Below are 17,700 nucleotides of genomic sequence, written 5' to 3' on the forward strand. Positions count from 1 at the left end.
CAGGAGAAGTAGTTAAAACGATGAGTTTGTGCAAAGTTGTTTCAGACACTGATTCAGTTGGGGTTCTTCGGTTTTAACTCCTGTCCCTAGGGTCTAACTGAAATCTTGTGAACAGCTGTCACCCTGCCTCATGTACTTGTTGTTCGCTGCTGAAGCGACCGGCAGCCTTATTTTTCAGCACAGAACTATCCCATAACCACCAGAGGCCACTGCTGTTCTTTGCCTTTTCCCTGCGTGTAGCTGGACTATAGTAAGTAGGCAGCTCAAAAGGAGCGGCAGGAAAGGGTCACGGCAGCTTCAGCCCACCTTTTTCCATACTTATCAATGCTGCACTTCTGCAGAGAAAATTAAATACAGTACATTTTTTACGGGCAAATAGAAGAAGAAGAAAAAAAATTATCTAAATATTGCCTATTCAACCTTAGCCTTCAGAAAGAAATGAAACCTTGCATTCCAAAAACCTGATTTCATTCTTTGATATGATTAAATTTGGTAGCTAAAGGCAAGTTTTTTCAGATGTAATTTAATTAGGCATCTGAAAGGCAGTTAACTTAGAACTGATGAAAAAAAATAGGTCCATACATTTGCAACAGAACAAGATAAATGAATTAACAAAGTGATAATTAACATTCAACAATGAAAAAACTATTAAGTAACGTTTTGCTTCTATAGTTTACAGGTATCACTGCCCCTGCCTGCCCTGTTTTTTTTCCTCAGTGATCTGAAGTACCTGCCTAATATTATTTGCAGAGGCTACAGAAAGTGACATTAAAGTAATAAATATGATAAATGAGGGCAGGGTCATCCAGATTGCTTAACTAAGCCTACATCACATGAAATGTGTTTTAATACAGGCTACTGAAACACTATATGGTTTGAAATAAAGAAACCACTCATTTGCTGGCCATATGGGACGGGGGGAGGAAAAAAGGGATATCCTAGAAAGCAACGAGAAGAACTTGAGCAGTAACTAAGTAGCAGTAAACTGGTTCAGTGGGGAGTTTTGGATGACTCTTTGGGTGAAAGACTTAGGAGTCAAAAAACAGTAAAGTTTTATCAGTGCACGTAGCATTCTCACAGCAGTTCCCTTTGTACAGAAAGACACGCTTTTAAGAAGGGTATGCAAAAATTAAAAGGTGCAGAAAGAAAGCAGAACTCACAGAAAGCTTTAAAATCTTAAATACATCATACTGTTGAGATAATGAAAAAAGATTAATCAAGTCACCCAACAAAGGCAAGTGTTTTGTGTTAAAATGTTTTTTTTATTCGGCAAGAAAAAAATCTGATTTTAGAAGCTGAAGCCCTATGAATTCAAAGCTGAAACACAGCAGTGTCTCTGAATGCAATGAAAGCAACAAAGCGCTGGAACAAGCCATCAATGAAAACATCTCCGTCTTTATCGGTACCTTTCCAGAGCGCACACTTTGACTGCACAGATGCCACAGGTTACAGAATTAGGTATTATGCCTTATGAAACCCCAAAACTGCTATTAAATGATGCGGTGACCTTTTATGACCCCTCCAGATCTCTTCGGGCCGGCCACAGACGAGGGAGTCACAGTCCTGGGGCTGGGGCCGCGGCCCACACCTTCCGCACCCCTCAGGCTAAAACCAGAGCTGACCGAGGGCACAGAAGAGGAAGGCAGGGAACCGTCGCCCACCGGAAACGCCGCCACGGCGGCTTTGGCCGAGCCCCAGCCTGTTTCTATGTCTTCAGTAGGAAACTTCAGCCCAAGACGCTGAAGCGACGCGCCGTACCCAGACCCGCCGTACCAGCTCCTACGCTCAGGAGGCCCCAACCGGATTTGAGACCCTGACCAGGCCCGATCCGGCGCCGCTACGCTCCGCCACCCGGCGCATGCGCCGCCGCACCCGGATGTACCCACCCCTCGCCTCAGGCACGCGACTACCCCCCCTCCCCTGCGCATGCGCAACCGCTCCTTTCCACCACCGCCCCTCCGCGACCTCTTTCACGCCGCCGTTCCCCTCCCCCCCCCCCGCCCCGCCGGCCAGGGGCCCTCAGTGCGCCTGCGCCGCCCGCCCCGCCCCGGCCCTGCCGTGAGTTTCGCCTCTTTCCCAGCTCCCTCTTTTCTCCCCCTCGTCGTTCCTCCGGTTGGGCCTAGTGTGCGCCCGCGAGTGCCCCCGGGGCCGCCCGTGTGTAGGGCTGGGTCAGCTGCCTGGTCCCCGCCCCCTCGTTCCGTTCCCCCCCCGTTCACCAACCGCCGCTTCCTCCGCCGTTGCCAAGTGTGTGTGTGTGCGCGCGCTGACGGGGGGGGGAGGGGAGGGAAGCGGGGGGGGGGGGGGGGTAAGGGGAGGGAGGGGGCGGCCATGCCGAGGGGGCGGCCTCCCAAAGCCGGCGGGGAGACGCGCAGGGCCGGAGCCGCGTCAGGTAAAGCGGGGCGGCCGGGGCAGCGCGGTGAGGAGCCCCGGGGAAGGAAGGAAGGAAAGAAAGGGGGGTGGTGTGTGGAATCGCGGTGCGCTGCGAGATGGCGGAAAAAAAATCCTCCGCGGGCTCCCGCATATAGTCCCCGGATATGGGGTGGAGGGAGGCCGGGTCTATTGTGCGAGTGTATAGGCAAGAGGGCGGAGGGGAGGGAGCCTGGCCCGGCCCTGCGGAATGATACCGAGCGGGCAGCGCCCGCCGCCCCACACGGCTCCGGCGGACGGGCTGAGGGGAGGCAGCCTGGCCCGACCCAGCGAGCCCTGCCGCCTGCCTGCTGAGCCGCTGGCCTCCCTCTCGGGCAGTGGCGGCCGTAATGGCCCCCTCACCCGCCGAGGGGAACCGGTCACGGTGCCGGCCGTTGCCTTCGCTTGCTGCCCCGTCCAAGGGTTTCTCGGCCCAGGCCGGCGGCCTAGCCTTCCGTTCCCTCACGGCCCGCCTCAGGCTGCGGTGCGGTTGCTGCGGGCCGCAGGTGCCAGCCGCGGGCCGGCCGGAGCTGGTGCGGGCCGGAGGAGTAGGGAGGGCGGGCGGCAGGCGGGACGGGAAGGGTCCCCAGTCCTTCCGCCACTCTTCCCCTCGCACTGCTTCCTTTCCCCTCCCTCCCCCCGGGGCAAATTAATGAGAGCTTCTAATAAAGGATGATAAAGCAGTGCAGATAGGATTCAACTCTGCCATCTCTCTGATTACAAGAAGGAGTGCTTTCTGGTTTTGGGGCCTTTAAAAACACCTTTGTAGTTTTCTTTGTGAGTATGTGCATAGAAAAGAACTGGTATTCTTTCCCAAACATACTAGTCAGTCTCACGCTTTAATTTGTAAATTTTTGCTTGCATTTTAGTGTCGTTGATGACTAGAGAATACTTCAGGGCCTAGGGTTTTTCTGCCAGCATTTTGTAGCTAGTCAGTTTTCTGGCTCTCTTGTGTAGTTCATTCCTGCTGATGTTACTAGGGGTCTGAATCTGAATAAAGCCCACAAACAGCAAAATACTTTCAGGTAGACCTGAAACCCTTTTCAATGACTTTTCTTTCAGTGCAAATATGTAGCAGTAGAGTTTTTTTTTTTAACCAGAGAGGGGAGAGATTTAATAAAACTTTAAAATACCATGGTTATTTCAGTCATGAAAAGTCAATTAATATTTTCAGTATATATTTAGAATGTATGGTTTTCTGAATGCTTGCAGATGAGCTCTGGCTCTGCAAGAGGGATTTTTAGGTGAGCCTTCTGTGGAATGCTTTTTATAGAATTGAAATATGCTGGCAGGCAAAAAAAAAAAAAATGCTGTATTGTTACATGAGTGTTGGGAAGTTGAGGGAAATATTTTCTTCAGTATGGAAAGCCAAATGGTCCACAGGTTCCTACCAGAAGTATTTATTATATTTTATTTTTTTTTGTTGGAGACATTGATTTCAGCTTTTGAGCACTAAATAAGTATATGAAGAAGGACACAAAGAGCTTTGGCTGTTAGCAGTTTCGGAACCTGAGTGTTTTTAAAAAAGTTTATTTTAACTAAAATGTCTACTTAGTTTTATAGTAGTTCTTGCAAGGGTATGCATGTATTGTATGCATGTAATAATGGCATGATGTATGAATGAGAAAAAGATCAAGACTGAGACAAGCTGTCCAGAAAAATCCCTAGTAGCTGTATCCCTTTTCCTTGTAGTTGGATCTTGATCTTAGACCCTTCCTATGTTAAGAAGTGTGGCTGACAGGTCTTGCTGTGAGCTTGATCATATCTTGTATTTTTCATGTATTATTTTTTTTTTTAAATTTTGCTAATTTATTAATGAAGTTGCTTCATTAGGTAGAGGTAGTTTGATTGCAGACAGCAGTTTAGAATTACAGGGTATAGGGCTACCACAGGGATTCAGAGACTTCTGCAGTCTGCAGTTGCAAGGACTTTGCCCTGTATGGGCAAATACTGTGGGTTCTAGAGTATTTGGTCCTTGCAGTTTGTGAAAACAGCAAAATCAGTTTGGCAAGCATCACACTGTTTTTCTACAGTTACATGTGGCTAAAAGAAGGTCATGAATGAAGAAGCTCTGGCTGAGCAGGACAGCCTGAATCTGGAGACTTTATGTTCTCAGGACATTTGGCTGTTTGTCCCATTCGGGTACAGGTGACAGACTTTGAAAACTGGTTGTGAATTCTGTAGGCTTCACTTTTAGCAGAGGGAATCTTACTTAGAAAATATCTGTTAAACAAAAGTTATGAAATTTATTTTTCTAAGGAAATTGTATTTTTTTTAGCTTTTGTTCCTTTTTAGTGTAACCCTCAGAATTCCTACAACCCTGGTAGACTAATGTCTGTCATGGAGCAGAAGTGTTGCTCTCTGTTGTTGTACAGTCTGTATGTTTATGGTAATACAGCTTTGTTGGAAGAAAATAAAGGTGAATCGGTAATGTTTTCTTGTGCGGATTCCTTAGACTTCTTTAACTGTCATACATATCAACTACTAGAACAAGTTCTTTGTTCTAGGAGAATTAAATATTTCAGGTAAAAAAATGAACTCTAGGCAGAAATAATCAAAACAATATCTTTACCTCAATGGCTGCTGATCTAAGAAGACTTTTTTTGCATTGGTACTCTTACCCCAAAACGATCTTAACGATTCTCTCTTTTTTTTTTTTTTTTCCCCAAACATGTGGTTGAACAGTTCAAATTGACCTCTCCAGTAGGCATGAGCTGAAACACAGAAGGTTCTTTCTGAGCATAAGTTGGTTGGACTTGATCTTAAAGGTCTTTTCCAACCTAACAATTCTGTAAGGGAACGCTTTTTTACTCTGAGGGTGACTAAGCACTGGCATTGGTTACACAAAGAAGTTGTGCGGTCTCCTTCCGTAGAAATATTCAAAACTCATCTGTACTCAATCCTGGGCAAAAGGTTGTGGATGGCCCTGCTTGAGCAGAGGGTTTGGGCAAGATGACCTCCAGAGGTCCCTTCTGACCTTAAATGTTCTGTGATTCTCCTTTGTGGTGGCTGAAGTATAGGGTATGATTCTAAAGAAGCTTAAAAGGAATGAATCTTCTGTGATTTGGGGGTTTGCTGCTTCTTGATTCTTGCTCTGGCTGCTTAGCAGTTACTGTGTAGCAAATCCTTTTACAGAGGTGCAGCAGGTCCTTGGCTCTCTCGCCTTTCTGAAAATTTCAGGCTAGGACCTTGACTATATATGAAGCAAGAAGAATGCATTAGAAAAAGGTTCTAAAGAAAGAAAAGGAGAAGCAGCTCTCAACACATAATTGGTGTTAGCACACTAATAACACACACAGGTTCTCTTTACATAGCTTCAAACCTAAAAAGGAAGGTAAAAGGAATTATTCCTGTGTGTGGTCTCAGAGTTCCCAGTGTGGTTGCTGTGGTTATAGGTAACCCGAATTACAGCGTTTGAACTGTCAAGAGTTCTAGGCCATGTGAATTTTCCGTAATCTGTTATGCATCGTTGCCAACATTCATTTAAGAACCACTGGCTTGAGGGGCGGTTCTGTTTACTCTATTCCCTTAGGGTCTCTCTAAGATGTGAGAATGATTTCCAGGGCAGCTAAGGTAGCACAGAGAAAACACGCAAGGGAACATTTATTGTATTCTATTTATATTGATAAAAGGACATGAGAAAACATATACCAATATATTTCTCAGATTTAAGCTTGGATATCTTACCAATACTTTCTTAGTAATAGTATCTCAAACTGTTACCTTTACTTTTAGTTTTACTGCCTGACTTTGCATAAAATATTCTATGCTTTCTTTAAGATATTAGTGTAATAGAAGATGCTAATTTTAAATACTTTTGGAGCTTGGGAGGTATATTTGCTCATCTCAGTGTTCTACAGTAACAAAATCTTGAGTTTATGCGGGAAGGGTATGTTGGGTCTCAATGAAAAGAAGATAGACTTAGATTACACTGGTGTTCTTTAATTCTACATCATTTCTTCCCTATACTTGAAATATGTCTATGCCTTTTCCCCTAACTAATCTCTACAGTTAAATAACCTGTGTTTAAGTTCTATGTTATGTTAAGTTCTGACATCCAAATCATATAAAAACTAACAGCTGAAAAATACTACCTGGGCATATTCATATGCAACTGTCAAAAAGGTGGAACTCCTGGTTTGGAATATTTAGCAAGAAATATAGCGATATTTACCCGAATACCAGATGAAGCTATCAGGGTTGGTTAAGGAAATGCCGATTGTCAGTTATCTGTGTAGATTAGGATGATGAGGATGGTATATCTATATGGTGGGTTGACCCTGGCCAGCAATCAAGCACCCACCAGCCACCTGCTTACTTCCTCCTGCAGTAGGTAGGAGAGAGAATTGGAATAGCAAAAGCAACAAAAAGCTTTGTGGGTTGAGATAAAAAAAAAAAAAAACAAAAACGCCAAAACAAGCAAGCAAACCACCAACCAGGTGATGCAAAGGCAAACATTCACCACCTCCCACAAGCAGATCGATGCTCAGTCAGCCTCTGAGCAAAGACTGCTTTGGAAGGACTACCCCCAAGTTTGTGTTGCTGAGCATAATGCTGTATGGCATGGAATATCTTTTTGGTTAATTTACGTCAGCTGTCCCTTCCAACCTCTCGCCCACCCTAAACCTACTCATTCTGGGGGCAGAGTGAGAAACAGAGAAGGTCTTCACACTGTACAAGCACTGTTCAGCAATAGCTAAACATTGGTGTGTTATCAGCATTGTTTTAGTCACAAATTTAAGACACAGCACCATTTGGTGCTGATGGGTGTAATGCCTGCAGCGCATCCTTGTGGCCGTGCAACTTCTGGAGTCATCTGTGGTCCAGAAAGGGGTGCAGCTGCTTTGTGTCAGCAAACACTGAGCATTTGGCGCCTGGAAGCTAGGTGTCTGGGCTGGTGTGACTTTAAATTCCAGATTGAGTGTTGATCAAAATGTAATAAAACTACATTTTCTTATATGAGCAAATTTTGATTAATTTCTGGATTTTGCTGTGATACATGGACTGAGAGTTGAGTCTTTCCACTTAGTTTCTCATTAAAAGTCATGAGGAATGACTCCTGTTTTTCTTTAAGAAAGTGCTGAGTTAGGTTTAAACTAACCTGATTCTTCTATGATTGCAGAACTAAGCAAAATGTTTTAATGATTCATTATCATCTGTGTTTGATGACTCCTAGTGTAGCAGGAGGAAACATCAATATTGCCATCCCTGTTTTGTTTTCTTGTCCTACCACTTCCTTTCCGCTTGTAAATTACTAAATAGGTTTTGATAGGGTCAGACCCTTTTGTCCCTAAACTTGCCAGCTGCCATTTAACTTCAGTGACAAGTTTTCATCCGTGAATTCCGCAAGCTTGAGCGTTGTATTCGCAGTGCCCTCTCAGTTGGGTGCGAGTAGGCTGTTAGAGATCTAATAAGGCTGTGCTGCCTTTACAGCTGAGTGCGTCCATCTGCGCTTGCTTTGCAGGGAAGACCGCAGGCTGCCATGAGGCACAGCGCTGCTTACATAAGGAAGGAATGGTTGGGAGTGCTCTAATTCTGTCTCCCTCCTTCCACATTCAGTTGTCATCGGTGGTTTATAGCAGAGAGCACCTGCTCGCTGACTCAACTCCCCAGGGTCAAGTTTTCATGAAGGCTGTATCACAGAACTCTGTAGCTGAATTGACCTGAAGCTTGATTGCCGCTGCTCTGTGAGGGACAATTAATTTCAAAAGAATTTGAAGGTTGTAACATTAAGAGTATTTGAATAACTCTGTCTTTAAACTGAAATTTATTATCTTGGATAAGTGCTTTGCCAATCTGATTCTGGTATTTTTGGGCATTTCTAAGAAACTCTAAGAACAGAGTCAAAATGCATGACCGCGTAATGAGCTAAGTGCTCCCTGTTTAGTTTAATTGTATTGATACTTGACTGTCTCTCTCAAGCTGTGATGGAATAGGGTTGATTTATGTTGTAGCTAGACAAACATGCAAATTGCAAAAAAAAAAAAAAAGGCAGTAGCTTTTGCACTGTTTCCATATAGTTAATATTTAATAAATGGCAGTGTTTTAAACTTTGCAGCTGTTCAGTGAGGGCTATCATTTGTTGTAGCGTGCAGACTTGAAGGAATCACTTGTTTTTCAGGGGATTTGTTACTCTGATACTCATTTTGTGCTTTCTCTGTCTGTGTATTTGTTTATGGATGCCAATAGGTAGCTTCTCTCTAGTAAAAGCATCCTAATTTATTATGTAATTTTGTTGACATTATATGCTTGGTCAGTTAATGTCTTTAAATAAAACCTCAAACTTCTATTTCTCTGTTGTTGATTTGAATGGCATTCTATTACTTCGTTAACAGAGAGAAGACTTGTGTTTTCATCTGGACAGAGCATATCTGACAATAAACAGATTGCTTAATCTGTGTACCCAATATTTTACATTTTTCTGGGAGCACAGATACCATATTAGCTATTTATGATAAGGTTGCTAATCTGATAAATGGTGAATTGTGACCATCAAATACTATGTCACGTATGTCAGTATTTTTGTTTTGTTTCCTGTGGTACACGGGGAATGTGTGGAGGATTTTATTTTTTCTTTAATTAACAAATTTGTCAGTGCATTTAAAAGTACAGGTTGCACATCCCACTGCCAACTTTTTCGATTGGCATCATCTCCTGTATTTTTGGGTATTCAAAAATACTGGCCTTTAAGACAGGTTCAGTATTTTGCAGTTTGTCTTGTTTCATGGTCTAAGCTGATGTGTCTAAAAGCATTTTTTTTCCTCCAATATAAGGAAAGGTGATTGCATAACTAGATTTTACTGTTGATTTCCCTGGAATATGATACTATAGGTTATTACTTTGACTTGGTATGGTACAGAGGTATCAGTGAAAATAGTGTTTTTGTCTGGTTATTAATTCTTCTAACAAAAAACTGTCAAACTGTTATTTCATTTTTACATTGAAATGAAGACAGACCCAAGTCATAGTTTATGAATCTCTGACACCTGCCTGAAAAGTTAAAATATATCTCACTTGCTTGTTACCATTTCAGATTGACGACGTCTTTCCTGTTTTTCTGTCTCCCTGGTTTTCCGTACAACATAAAAGTTTTGTCTTTGCTGTTATCCAATTGCTTGATTTCAGCAGGGATATTATTCGGAATATTCTTCTTGTTACTACTGAAAGAATAAAATAAAAAGTCACTTCCTGCATAATAAAAGGGAGCTGTGCAGCTCTAGAAGTACCCAGTATTTGGCTGGTAATAGAGCATCAAACCATTTTTGTGAGAATACAAGTGAAAAAAAGTATTGTAGTCTCATCTTTGCCTTAAGCTAGTTCAGACATAGTATTAATGAATGGATGAATTTGTGTTTTATTTGTAACCTGCATTAGATCTCAATCCTGCCCTTTGAATGAAAGTTAAACAATTGAATTTTCAGAGTTAAGTCCAAACTGGACTGTTTCGCTGTTCACACTGGCTGTTAACTACTTTGAGCAGTCTTCAGCGTGATCTTCCAGTAGCCGAGTCTTTGAAGATTTCTGAAATCTAACCTAAATTGATTTCCTCTGCCTTTTCCTTAAGGATTTTTGCAGTAAGAGTCATCTGTCAAGTCAAGCTGGACTGTATAGTCAAGTCAAGCTGGACTGTATAGTCCAGTTGCTGATTCTAGGGTCCAGTCCTGACTCCCAAACATCTTTCTTTTTCCTCTTTAGCAATATGAAAGGTAGGACCAAAAAAAAGCCCAAGATTTAGCTTTGCAAAGAGTTACAAAGGTTTTCTTTGAAAGAGTAATGCTTAAGATGTTACAGATGTAAGCAATGAATTTGCTAAATGTGTGCCTTCTCTTTCTTCTCTCTTGGGGTCTGAGGGCTGTTAGGAAGGTGGAAAGGCTTGCAGGCGGCTCAGGGTTTATGGTCACCCATGAACTAGTCTTGAGAAACTCCTGGTGCTTTGACGCAGGGTGTGATGTGTGCAGCTCCTCATTTCGCAAAGGCAGTTTTTCTGTTCTTATTTATGAAATATTTTAAGATTATGCTTTTGTTACCCATCGTCTTTTAGAGAAAAGTTGAAATATCTCTGTGCGTCATGTGTTATGATTTCTCATTTACTCATATACTTACAGTTACCACTTAAATTCTATTGAAACGTTACAAGGGTATTTAATTTTTCATTAACATATAGTTAATTTAAAGTCCTTTTTGAATTCCAGAAGAAAATTCACAGACTGTCGATTAATCAGTATTGCAGTTCATACAGATATGCTACACATTTTAATAAAAATTATGTATAGAAATGTTATTGACCTGATAGTCAAGATAAGTCAGTTGGTAATCTCATTCAGATGCTAGTGAGTAAGTTGCTTTTCCTGTGTTTCAAATTAGCACCTTTGATTAATTCAAAGTTATGCTTTCGTTACTTCAGTTGCTTAGACATTGTTTTTGTATGTTGTCTGGTGTCTTTGATCTTGAGAGTGAATGTTTAAAGATAATAATCTCTTTGGTTCATGGAGGAGGTTTAAAGGCCTTTCTAAAGTCATGGATTGGATCATTTTTGAGTTGTCAATTTAAAGTGAGAGCTCAGGCCTTCATAGGGTCGAACAATTACTTCTTTTTGTAGGGGAAAGGAAAGCTTCTTGCATTAAGTTTTCATGTACTCCAAGTACTGGAGCAGACTTCTCTTTTACCTCTCTTTTTCTTGTTATGCTAATATTTACAGAAATTGATTTTGTGCCCTTTAATCATACTCGGGTATATTTATTGCAAAGACACTTAAAGGACGGTGTCTTGTAATTAAAGGTGTGCTTTTTAGCTTTTCAAAAACCGTGACCGTTTCAGGGATGGAAAGGATACCTGCTATTGATAGGGCTTGCATATACTATGAAATTACAGCTGCGAATTCTTTGAAGGATGCAGTAGGTTTAAATTTATACATTTTAAAGATTTGTGATACTGAAGCAAATTATTTCTTTCCAACAGAATGATGCAGAACTAAACTTTGCAAAGCAAAAGTTAATTGGGTGACTTAGTCCAGAAATGGGAAGTAAAGTCCCTGGGACATTGTTTAGTTGTGGTTTCTCAACTAAAATATCTTATGCTGCAGTGTTTCCTAGAGCTTCCTCAACTACAAGCTTTTTGTCTATGAGAATTTTAGCAGGAAGAAAAGGTGGTCAGGACATAAGATACTGATTTATTTTTATTTTTATTTTTTCTTGAATGAGACAGGACTTCGAGGTAGGTGCAGTACTGAGCAGCAATACTATGTGAATCATAATCTTTGGTTTCTTCTGAGGAAATGTAAACAGGATGCTGTAAACTTCTAGTTGTGTTGTTGTTTCCTATGCCTAATTCTTACATACATGGTGAGAAGTACTGACTTTCTTAAAGGGAAATATCAGACCTTGCGTGTCTAGATAATAAAATCAAAGTTCCCTTTTTTTTTGCATCCTGTTGCATTCTGTTGTTGATGCGCTTTGTTGAGTTGTGGCAGTGTTTGAAACTGAATTCTATGGGGTTTTTTCTCTCTTCAGGGTCCTTAATCTGCAGTGCGAGTCAGTTGAATTTTATTTTTGTTTTATTAGTACTGCTTTGAATGATCTTACATATTTTAACTTCTCCCGCCAGTTGCTTTTCTCAAAGTTTTTCTTAAATAAGGATAACTTCCTTAGTAATACAGAATCTTCTCAAGTGTAATATGTGTTTAACTTACTTGCATACTTAAGATATGAGGAAAATATTAATAGGACTGACTTCAGCCATTTGAGCAAGGGGGTATAGAAGCTTGCAACTTTTGTGTATCAAAAGCTGTGTGACTGGGAGTTCAAAACAAGAAAACTGTGTGGGCTTAGACTGGGTTTATTAAAACATAATCATCTTTTTCTCCGTTGAATTCATGTGTACACAGTTTGACTGCAGTTTATTGTGTCTCTCAGCTATTTGAAACATTGGTGTTGGTTTTACAGCTGTAAAGATAACTAATAAAGGTTTTACATTGCTAGAAGTAGAAGAAAGAAAAGATGCCTAAATGTCTCTTAAAGAAAAAAAGATAGAGAATGGAGCAGGGGAGGGCAGAAAACCTGTGTAATCAGAACTTCTGACTATGTCATATTAAAAAGTTTTGGTTCTTTTTAGAAACACATGATATAATATTACATGATGTAAAAAGTAACCCCTGGCAGTATGTTACTCATACCTAGTGTATTTGGCAGCTTTTTATTTTGTTACAAACTTGATGGGTGTTTATGAAGCAAGAAAGAATTGATTTCAGATTCCTAGGTTAAGGTGATTATTTTTATCCTTAGCAACTGGCAGTCAGAGGGATGAATATATTCCCTTGATCCTGTGTCAATGGAAGCGGTAATGTTTATGCCCGAGATCTTCAAGACCCAGTGAATTCAAAATTTTGTAGAAGTCAAAATCTTACAGGAGTTTGGATAGTTTCTGCTTCAGAGAATTCTGGTTTTTGTAATAAATTATAAGTAAATGAAATGTGACTGCGTATAAATGTTTCAATGCTTATTTTGTAGATGATGTTCTGACACCAAGTATAGCAAACAGTAATTTTGCTTACCAAGTACCCAGCTTCCATAAGTGTGAGATCTGTTTGCTGTCTTTTCCAAAAGAGACCCAGTTCCAGCGCCATATGAGGGATCATGAGCAAAATGACAAGGTATGAAGTTTAGTAGATATAAACTTAGAAAATACCTGTGTATATTGATATTTTCATATACTGACAAGTAAAGCTAACACAAGAAATTCTTTTCAGTTTTTTTTTAACCACATCACTAATAACTACTACTTGGGGACCCTCAGAGTTTTATGAAGTTTCTCTTTCATTTTTCCTCGTTTCCTTTGAGACAGGACCTTACTTTGCTATTTAGTTAGATTGTTGTTTCCAGTTCAGTAATTTCTAACTTTAGCCTTTTTCTTTGGTTTATAAAATATTCAGGTAGATGAGAAAAATGTATGGGTTTCTTTTAATCAAATTTGCAAATTGATTCTACCCATTAGCAATAAAGAGAAAATGATGCTTATATTGATTAACTAGACCACTGCTAGCCTCTTACAGCTGTTTTCAGTAATGTCAAGTGACCTAATCTCGTATGTATGTATTAGTAGATTAATGTCGTCCCTTTAGCTGCTTACAAATCAAATATGGGAAAGAATGAGAAAAATACAGATACATGATTAGGACTGGACTGACTTAAATGATGCTTTTGTCACAGGTTTCATCTGTAACCTGAAATGTTTCATTTCTGTTTCTTGCATTCTATTTCACAAAGCTAAAACACTTTACAAGTGATGGAAAAGTAATTTTATTACTGTTCGAGGTAGCTGTAGATACAGATTAATTTTTACAAAATGTAGGACTTTGAGATGATAATTCATGTATACAAAGAACTACTTACACAAGTTTCAATGTTGTAAAGTTGATATATAAAAAATGGAAGTTGATATTGCTAAAACAATTGTGTAAGAGCCTATGTCTAGCAGTGAAAGTGCTCTTAAAGAATGGAAACTGATTGTGAAAATACCAACTGAAGAACAGCCAATCCTAGCATAAACTAAACTGCTTTGCTGGTGCAATTACTAATTTTGCTCAAGGAGAGTTCATGGTCCGAGTTGAAGAAAGAAAATTTATTTCCATCTCTTGCTCATTTTTCTCTCCTATCTTCATTCAGTTTGTTTTGAACCTCTTCTTCCTTTAGTTCCCCTACCTTCTTTCCCCATATGCTCTTGAAATACTGTATTTGCGTTTTCAGTAGTGGGCTGCAAAGAGAAAATAATTAAGACTGGTGTTATTAAGGATCATTATCATATGTGGGTATCTGAATTGCATTTTTTGTTTTAAACATTTTGATTTTTATGTTTATATGGGTCACCTAGACTGTATGTAACTTATGGGAAATTTGTCTTTATTTTTGTGGTTTTAACAAACAGCCTCACCGATGTGACCAGTGTCCGATGTCATTCAATGTTGAATTCAACTTGACACTTCATAAATGTACTCATAATGGTGAAGATCCTACGTGTCCTGTGTGCAACAAGAAGTTCTCCAGAGTTGCCAGTCTGAAAGCTCATATAATGCTACATGAGAAAGAGGAGGTAATTCATTAAACTTCATAATTTAAATTTTGAAAACACATGTCATAATGGTTGTACTTAATCACTTACCTACATGCTTTAGCCTAGAGGATTGAATAAGTGGTCTTATTCAGAAGAAAGGTAAGACTTTTAGTGGGGAGTCTGTTTTAAAAATAGTAGGAGAAATTAATGTACTGGATATAAGCAAGTGTTCCTTTCCAGTATTTAATAACAAAGAGAATCTGTGCATGTTTGATAGGTACCATATCATATATGAATATTAACTTGTTAGTTATTTACAAATGCTTTCATTTTGAAGCAATTTCTGTGATTTCATGTACATTGATAAGACCACATGTAATAGCCTAGGTGATCATTTTTCGTGGCAGGTGTCGTGGTGAGGCGCTCTCACCATCTATTTCTTACATCATGAAGCTTTTCCGATATCTAGAATTCCCACCCCTTTTTTTGAGTGGTTATTTTGCTTGAGAAGACTTCTTGTTCCTTCCTCTCTCACAATTTCATTTTCCATTTTTATAAGGCATTGGTTAAATTCTTAGCAAACAGTTAATGTGTAATAGTATTTTGCACACTTCATAGTCATTACTGCAATTAATTGTACTGCCCAGAACATCAAGTTTTCAATCATGTAATTACCTCTTCCTCCTGTGAAAGCCTTTTAAAATTGCACTTTGCATTGGAGATTTGGATCTGAGTCAAGTATGCACGTTTGTCGCCAGACTTCTAATCATAAACATAGTAATAGTATGTTTCTCCCTACCAACTGCAGACAGCTTACAGCAGTTCTTACCAGTAGGTTTGGGATGATAGGCCTGTTCACATTTTTCCCTAAAGCAGGCAGGGAACGCCATCTCTAGAGAATGTATTCCTTCTTAAATCTTGTTATCAGTTCACGTTTTGTCATGTACACAACTGAGTGAAAATGAGAGGACTTAAGTACAATTTTGTTGCATGTTAATGTATCTATAATGATACATAGTTTAATGGGTATTTATTGAGGAAACTTGACTTATGAGTTGCTAAAAAAATCAGAATAAGGAAACTGAGCATCAAGGAAGATGCCCAAGAATTATTTTATTATTGTTTTTATAACAGTGATTTTTCATCCACTTCAGCTGCTCTGATTTTGATACTTAGTGCAGATGTCAGAAGAACAGGTTGTGTGATGCCTTTCAATTTAGAATTCAATCTGCAGCTTAAAAACTAAATTTATTTATTAACACCTTTCAACTGCTAATGAATATATTCTTGTAATGCTGGATAATTCTGTGATAAAACAGATGAAATAACAATAAATTCATACAGAATTGCAAGAATGACTTTCCCAGTAGTTATGCACGGGGCCTGTAGGACAGCTGGAACTTGAAGCAGAGGGTCTTGACGATGGCGCTACCTGTCATTCAGGAGTTTTTCCTAATGTGCATGATAAGAAGTTAAGTTACCAGTGGAGTACATTCTCTTTCCTGTTCGCTATCACTTTCTTACTCTTCCTGTTAAAAAGGCTGAAAATCTGAAAACGGAGCAAAGATACATACTCACTTACTCATACATAGCAGTTGAGGAGAACACTGCACAAAGCTAAGTTTGGGTAACCTTGGTCTTGCTTTGCGCTGCATCAGCCAACTTTATCTACAGATGAATGCAGAAGAGCAGTAACAAGAAACCAGTATAATTATAATCACAGAATAGTTTGGGTTGGAAGGGGCCTTCAAAGGTCATCTAGTCCAACATCCCCTGCAATGAGCAGGGACCTCTTCAAATAGATCAGGTTGCTCAAAGCCCCATCCAACCTGACCATGAATGGTTCCAGGGATGGGGCATCTGCCACCTCTCTGGGCAACCTGTACCAGTGTTTCACCATCCTCATTGTAAAAATTTCTTCCTTCTGTCTAGGCTAAATCTTCCCTGTTTTAGTTTAAAACCATTGCCCCTTGTCCTTTCACAACAGACACTGCTAAAAAGTTGGTTCCCGTCTTTCCTGTAGGCCCCCTTTAAGCACTGAAAGGCTGCAGTAAGGTCACCTGTGGAGCCTTCTCTTCTCCATGCTGAACCATCCCAACTCTCTTGGGCTGTCCTCATAGGACATCATGATATTCTATCCCTTTCATCATTTTTGTGGCCCTCCTCTGGATGCGCTCCAACAGGTCCATGTCTTTCCTGTGCTGAGGGCTCCAGAGCTGGACACAGTACTCCAGGTGGGGTCTCACCAGAGCAGAGGAGCAGAATCACCTCCCTCGACCTGCTGGCCACAGTTCTTTTAATGCAGCTCAGGGTATGGTTGGCTTTCTGGGCTGCAAGCACACATTGTCGGCTCATGTCCAGCTTTTCATGTGCCAGTATCCCAGCATCCTTCTTGGCAGGGCTGCTCTCAATCCCTTCATCCCCCAGCCTTTATTGATACCAGGGGTTGCCCCCACCCTGGGTGCAGGACCCTGCCCTTGGCCTTTTTGAACCTCATGAGGTGCGCACAGGCCCACTTCTTGAGCTTGTCCAGGTCCCTTTGGATGGCATCCTGCCCCTCAGGCCTGTCAACTGCACCACTCAGCATGGTGCCATCTGCAAACTTCCTGAGAGTGCACTTGATCCCACTGTCTGTGTCATTGATGAAGATACTGAATGGTTCTGGTCCCAGTACAAACCCTTGACGGACACAAATAAGCATCTTGAGCTCTCCAGTTAGGTTTGGGAAAGCATATCTGTCTGTATTGAAATGCAGATTTTCATGATTGATTGCTCCTGTGAGAGGATCCAGAAGGAATTTTCTGGGCTGTTTAAATCTATTTTGTAAAAAACTAACTTTTATCCTTGTGTTCTTTGTGATTTGTTTGTGATAAACTGGTGTAATGGAAAAAACTCATTTGAAATTCCTCACGAAAGGTAGCTTTCTTTTAATCATAAAGAACGTGCCTTGTGCAAATATGCCTGACCTTGTAGAGGACTCAAAAGATGGGTTGACATAGTGCTTAGTGACATGGTTTAGAGATGTGTTTTTTTGTTTTTGTCAGAGTTAGGTTGATGGTTGGACTAGATGATCTTAAAGTTCCCTTCCAACCTAGATGATTCTTTGATTCTTGGTTTTGTCCATTTCCTCAGTGGAAATGGACAGTGGTACTTTTTGAGCTGGTGAGACAAGAATGCAAATACAAACTGAAAAAAAAATAATTTATAGCATTAAAACTGCTAATATGTCTTCTTTCTCCGAGAGGATAA

The 17,700-nt window shown here is 40.5% G+C and overlaps 1 protein-coding gene across 1 annotated transcript in view; it reads left to right on the plus strand.

Annotated features, from left to right (window-relative positions):
- The first annotated feature begins 12,947 nt into the window (after positions 1-12,947).
- Positions 12,948-17,700, plus strand: part of ZNF236 (zinc finger protein 236) — a 70,824-nt gene continuing 66,071 nt past the window's right edge. The window contains exons 1-2 of the mRNA XM_074146861.1: positions 12,948-13,054; positions 14,326-14,490. Coding sequence (XP_074002962.1) covers positions 13,028-13,054; positions 14,326-14,490 — 192 coding nt within the window. The 5' untranslated portion in view covers positions 12,948-13,027. The remainder of the gene's footprint in view (positions 13,055-14,325; positions 14,491-17,700) is intronic.

Source organism: Numenius arquata, chromosome 4, assembly GCF_964106895.1.
Source record: "Numenius arquata chromosome 4, bNumArq3.hap1.1, whole genome shotgun sequence".
NCBI classification, from domain to species: domain Eukaryota; kingdom Metazoa; phylum Chordata; class Aves; order Charadriiformes; family Scolopacidae; genus Numenius; species Numenius arquata.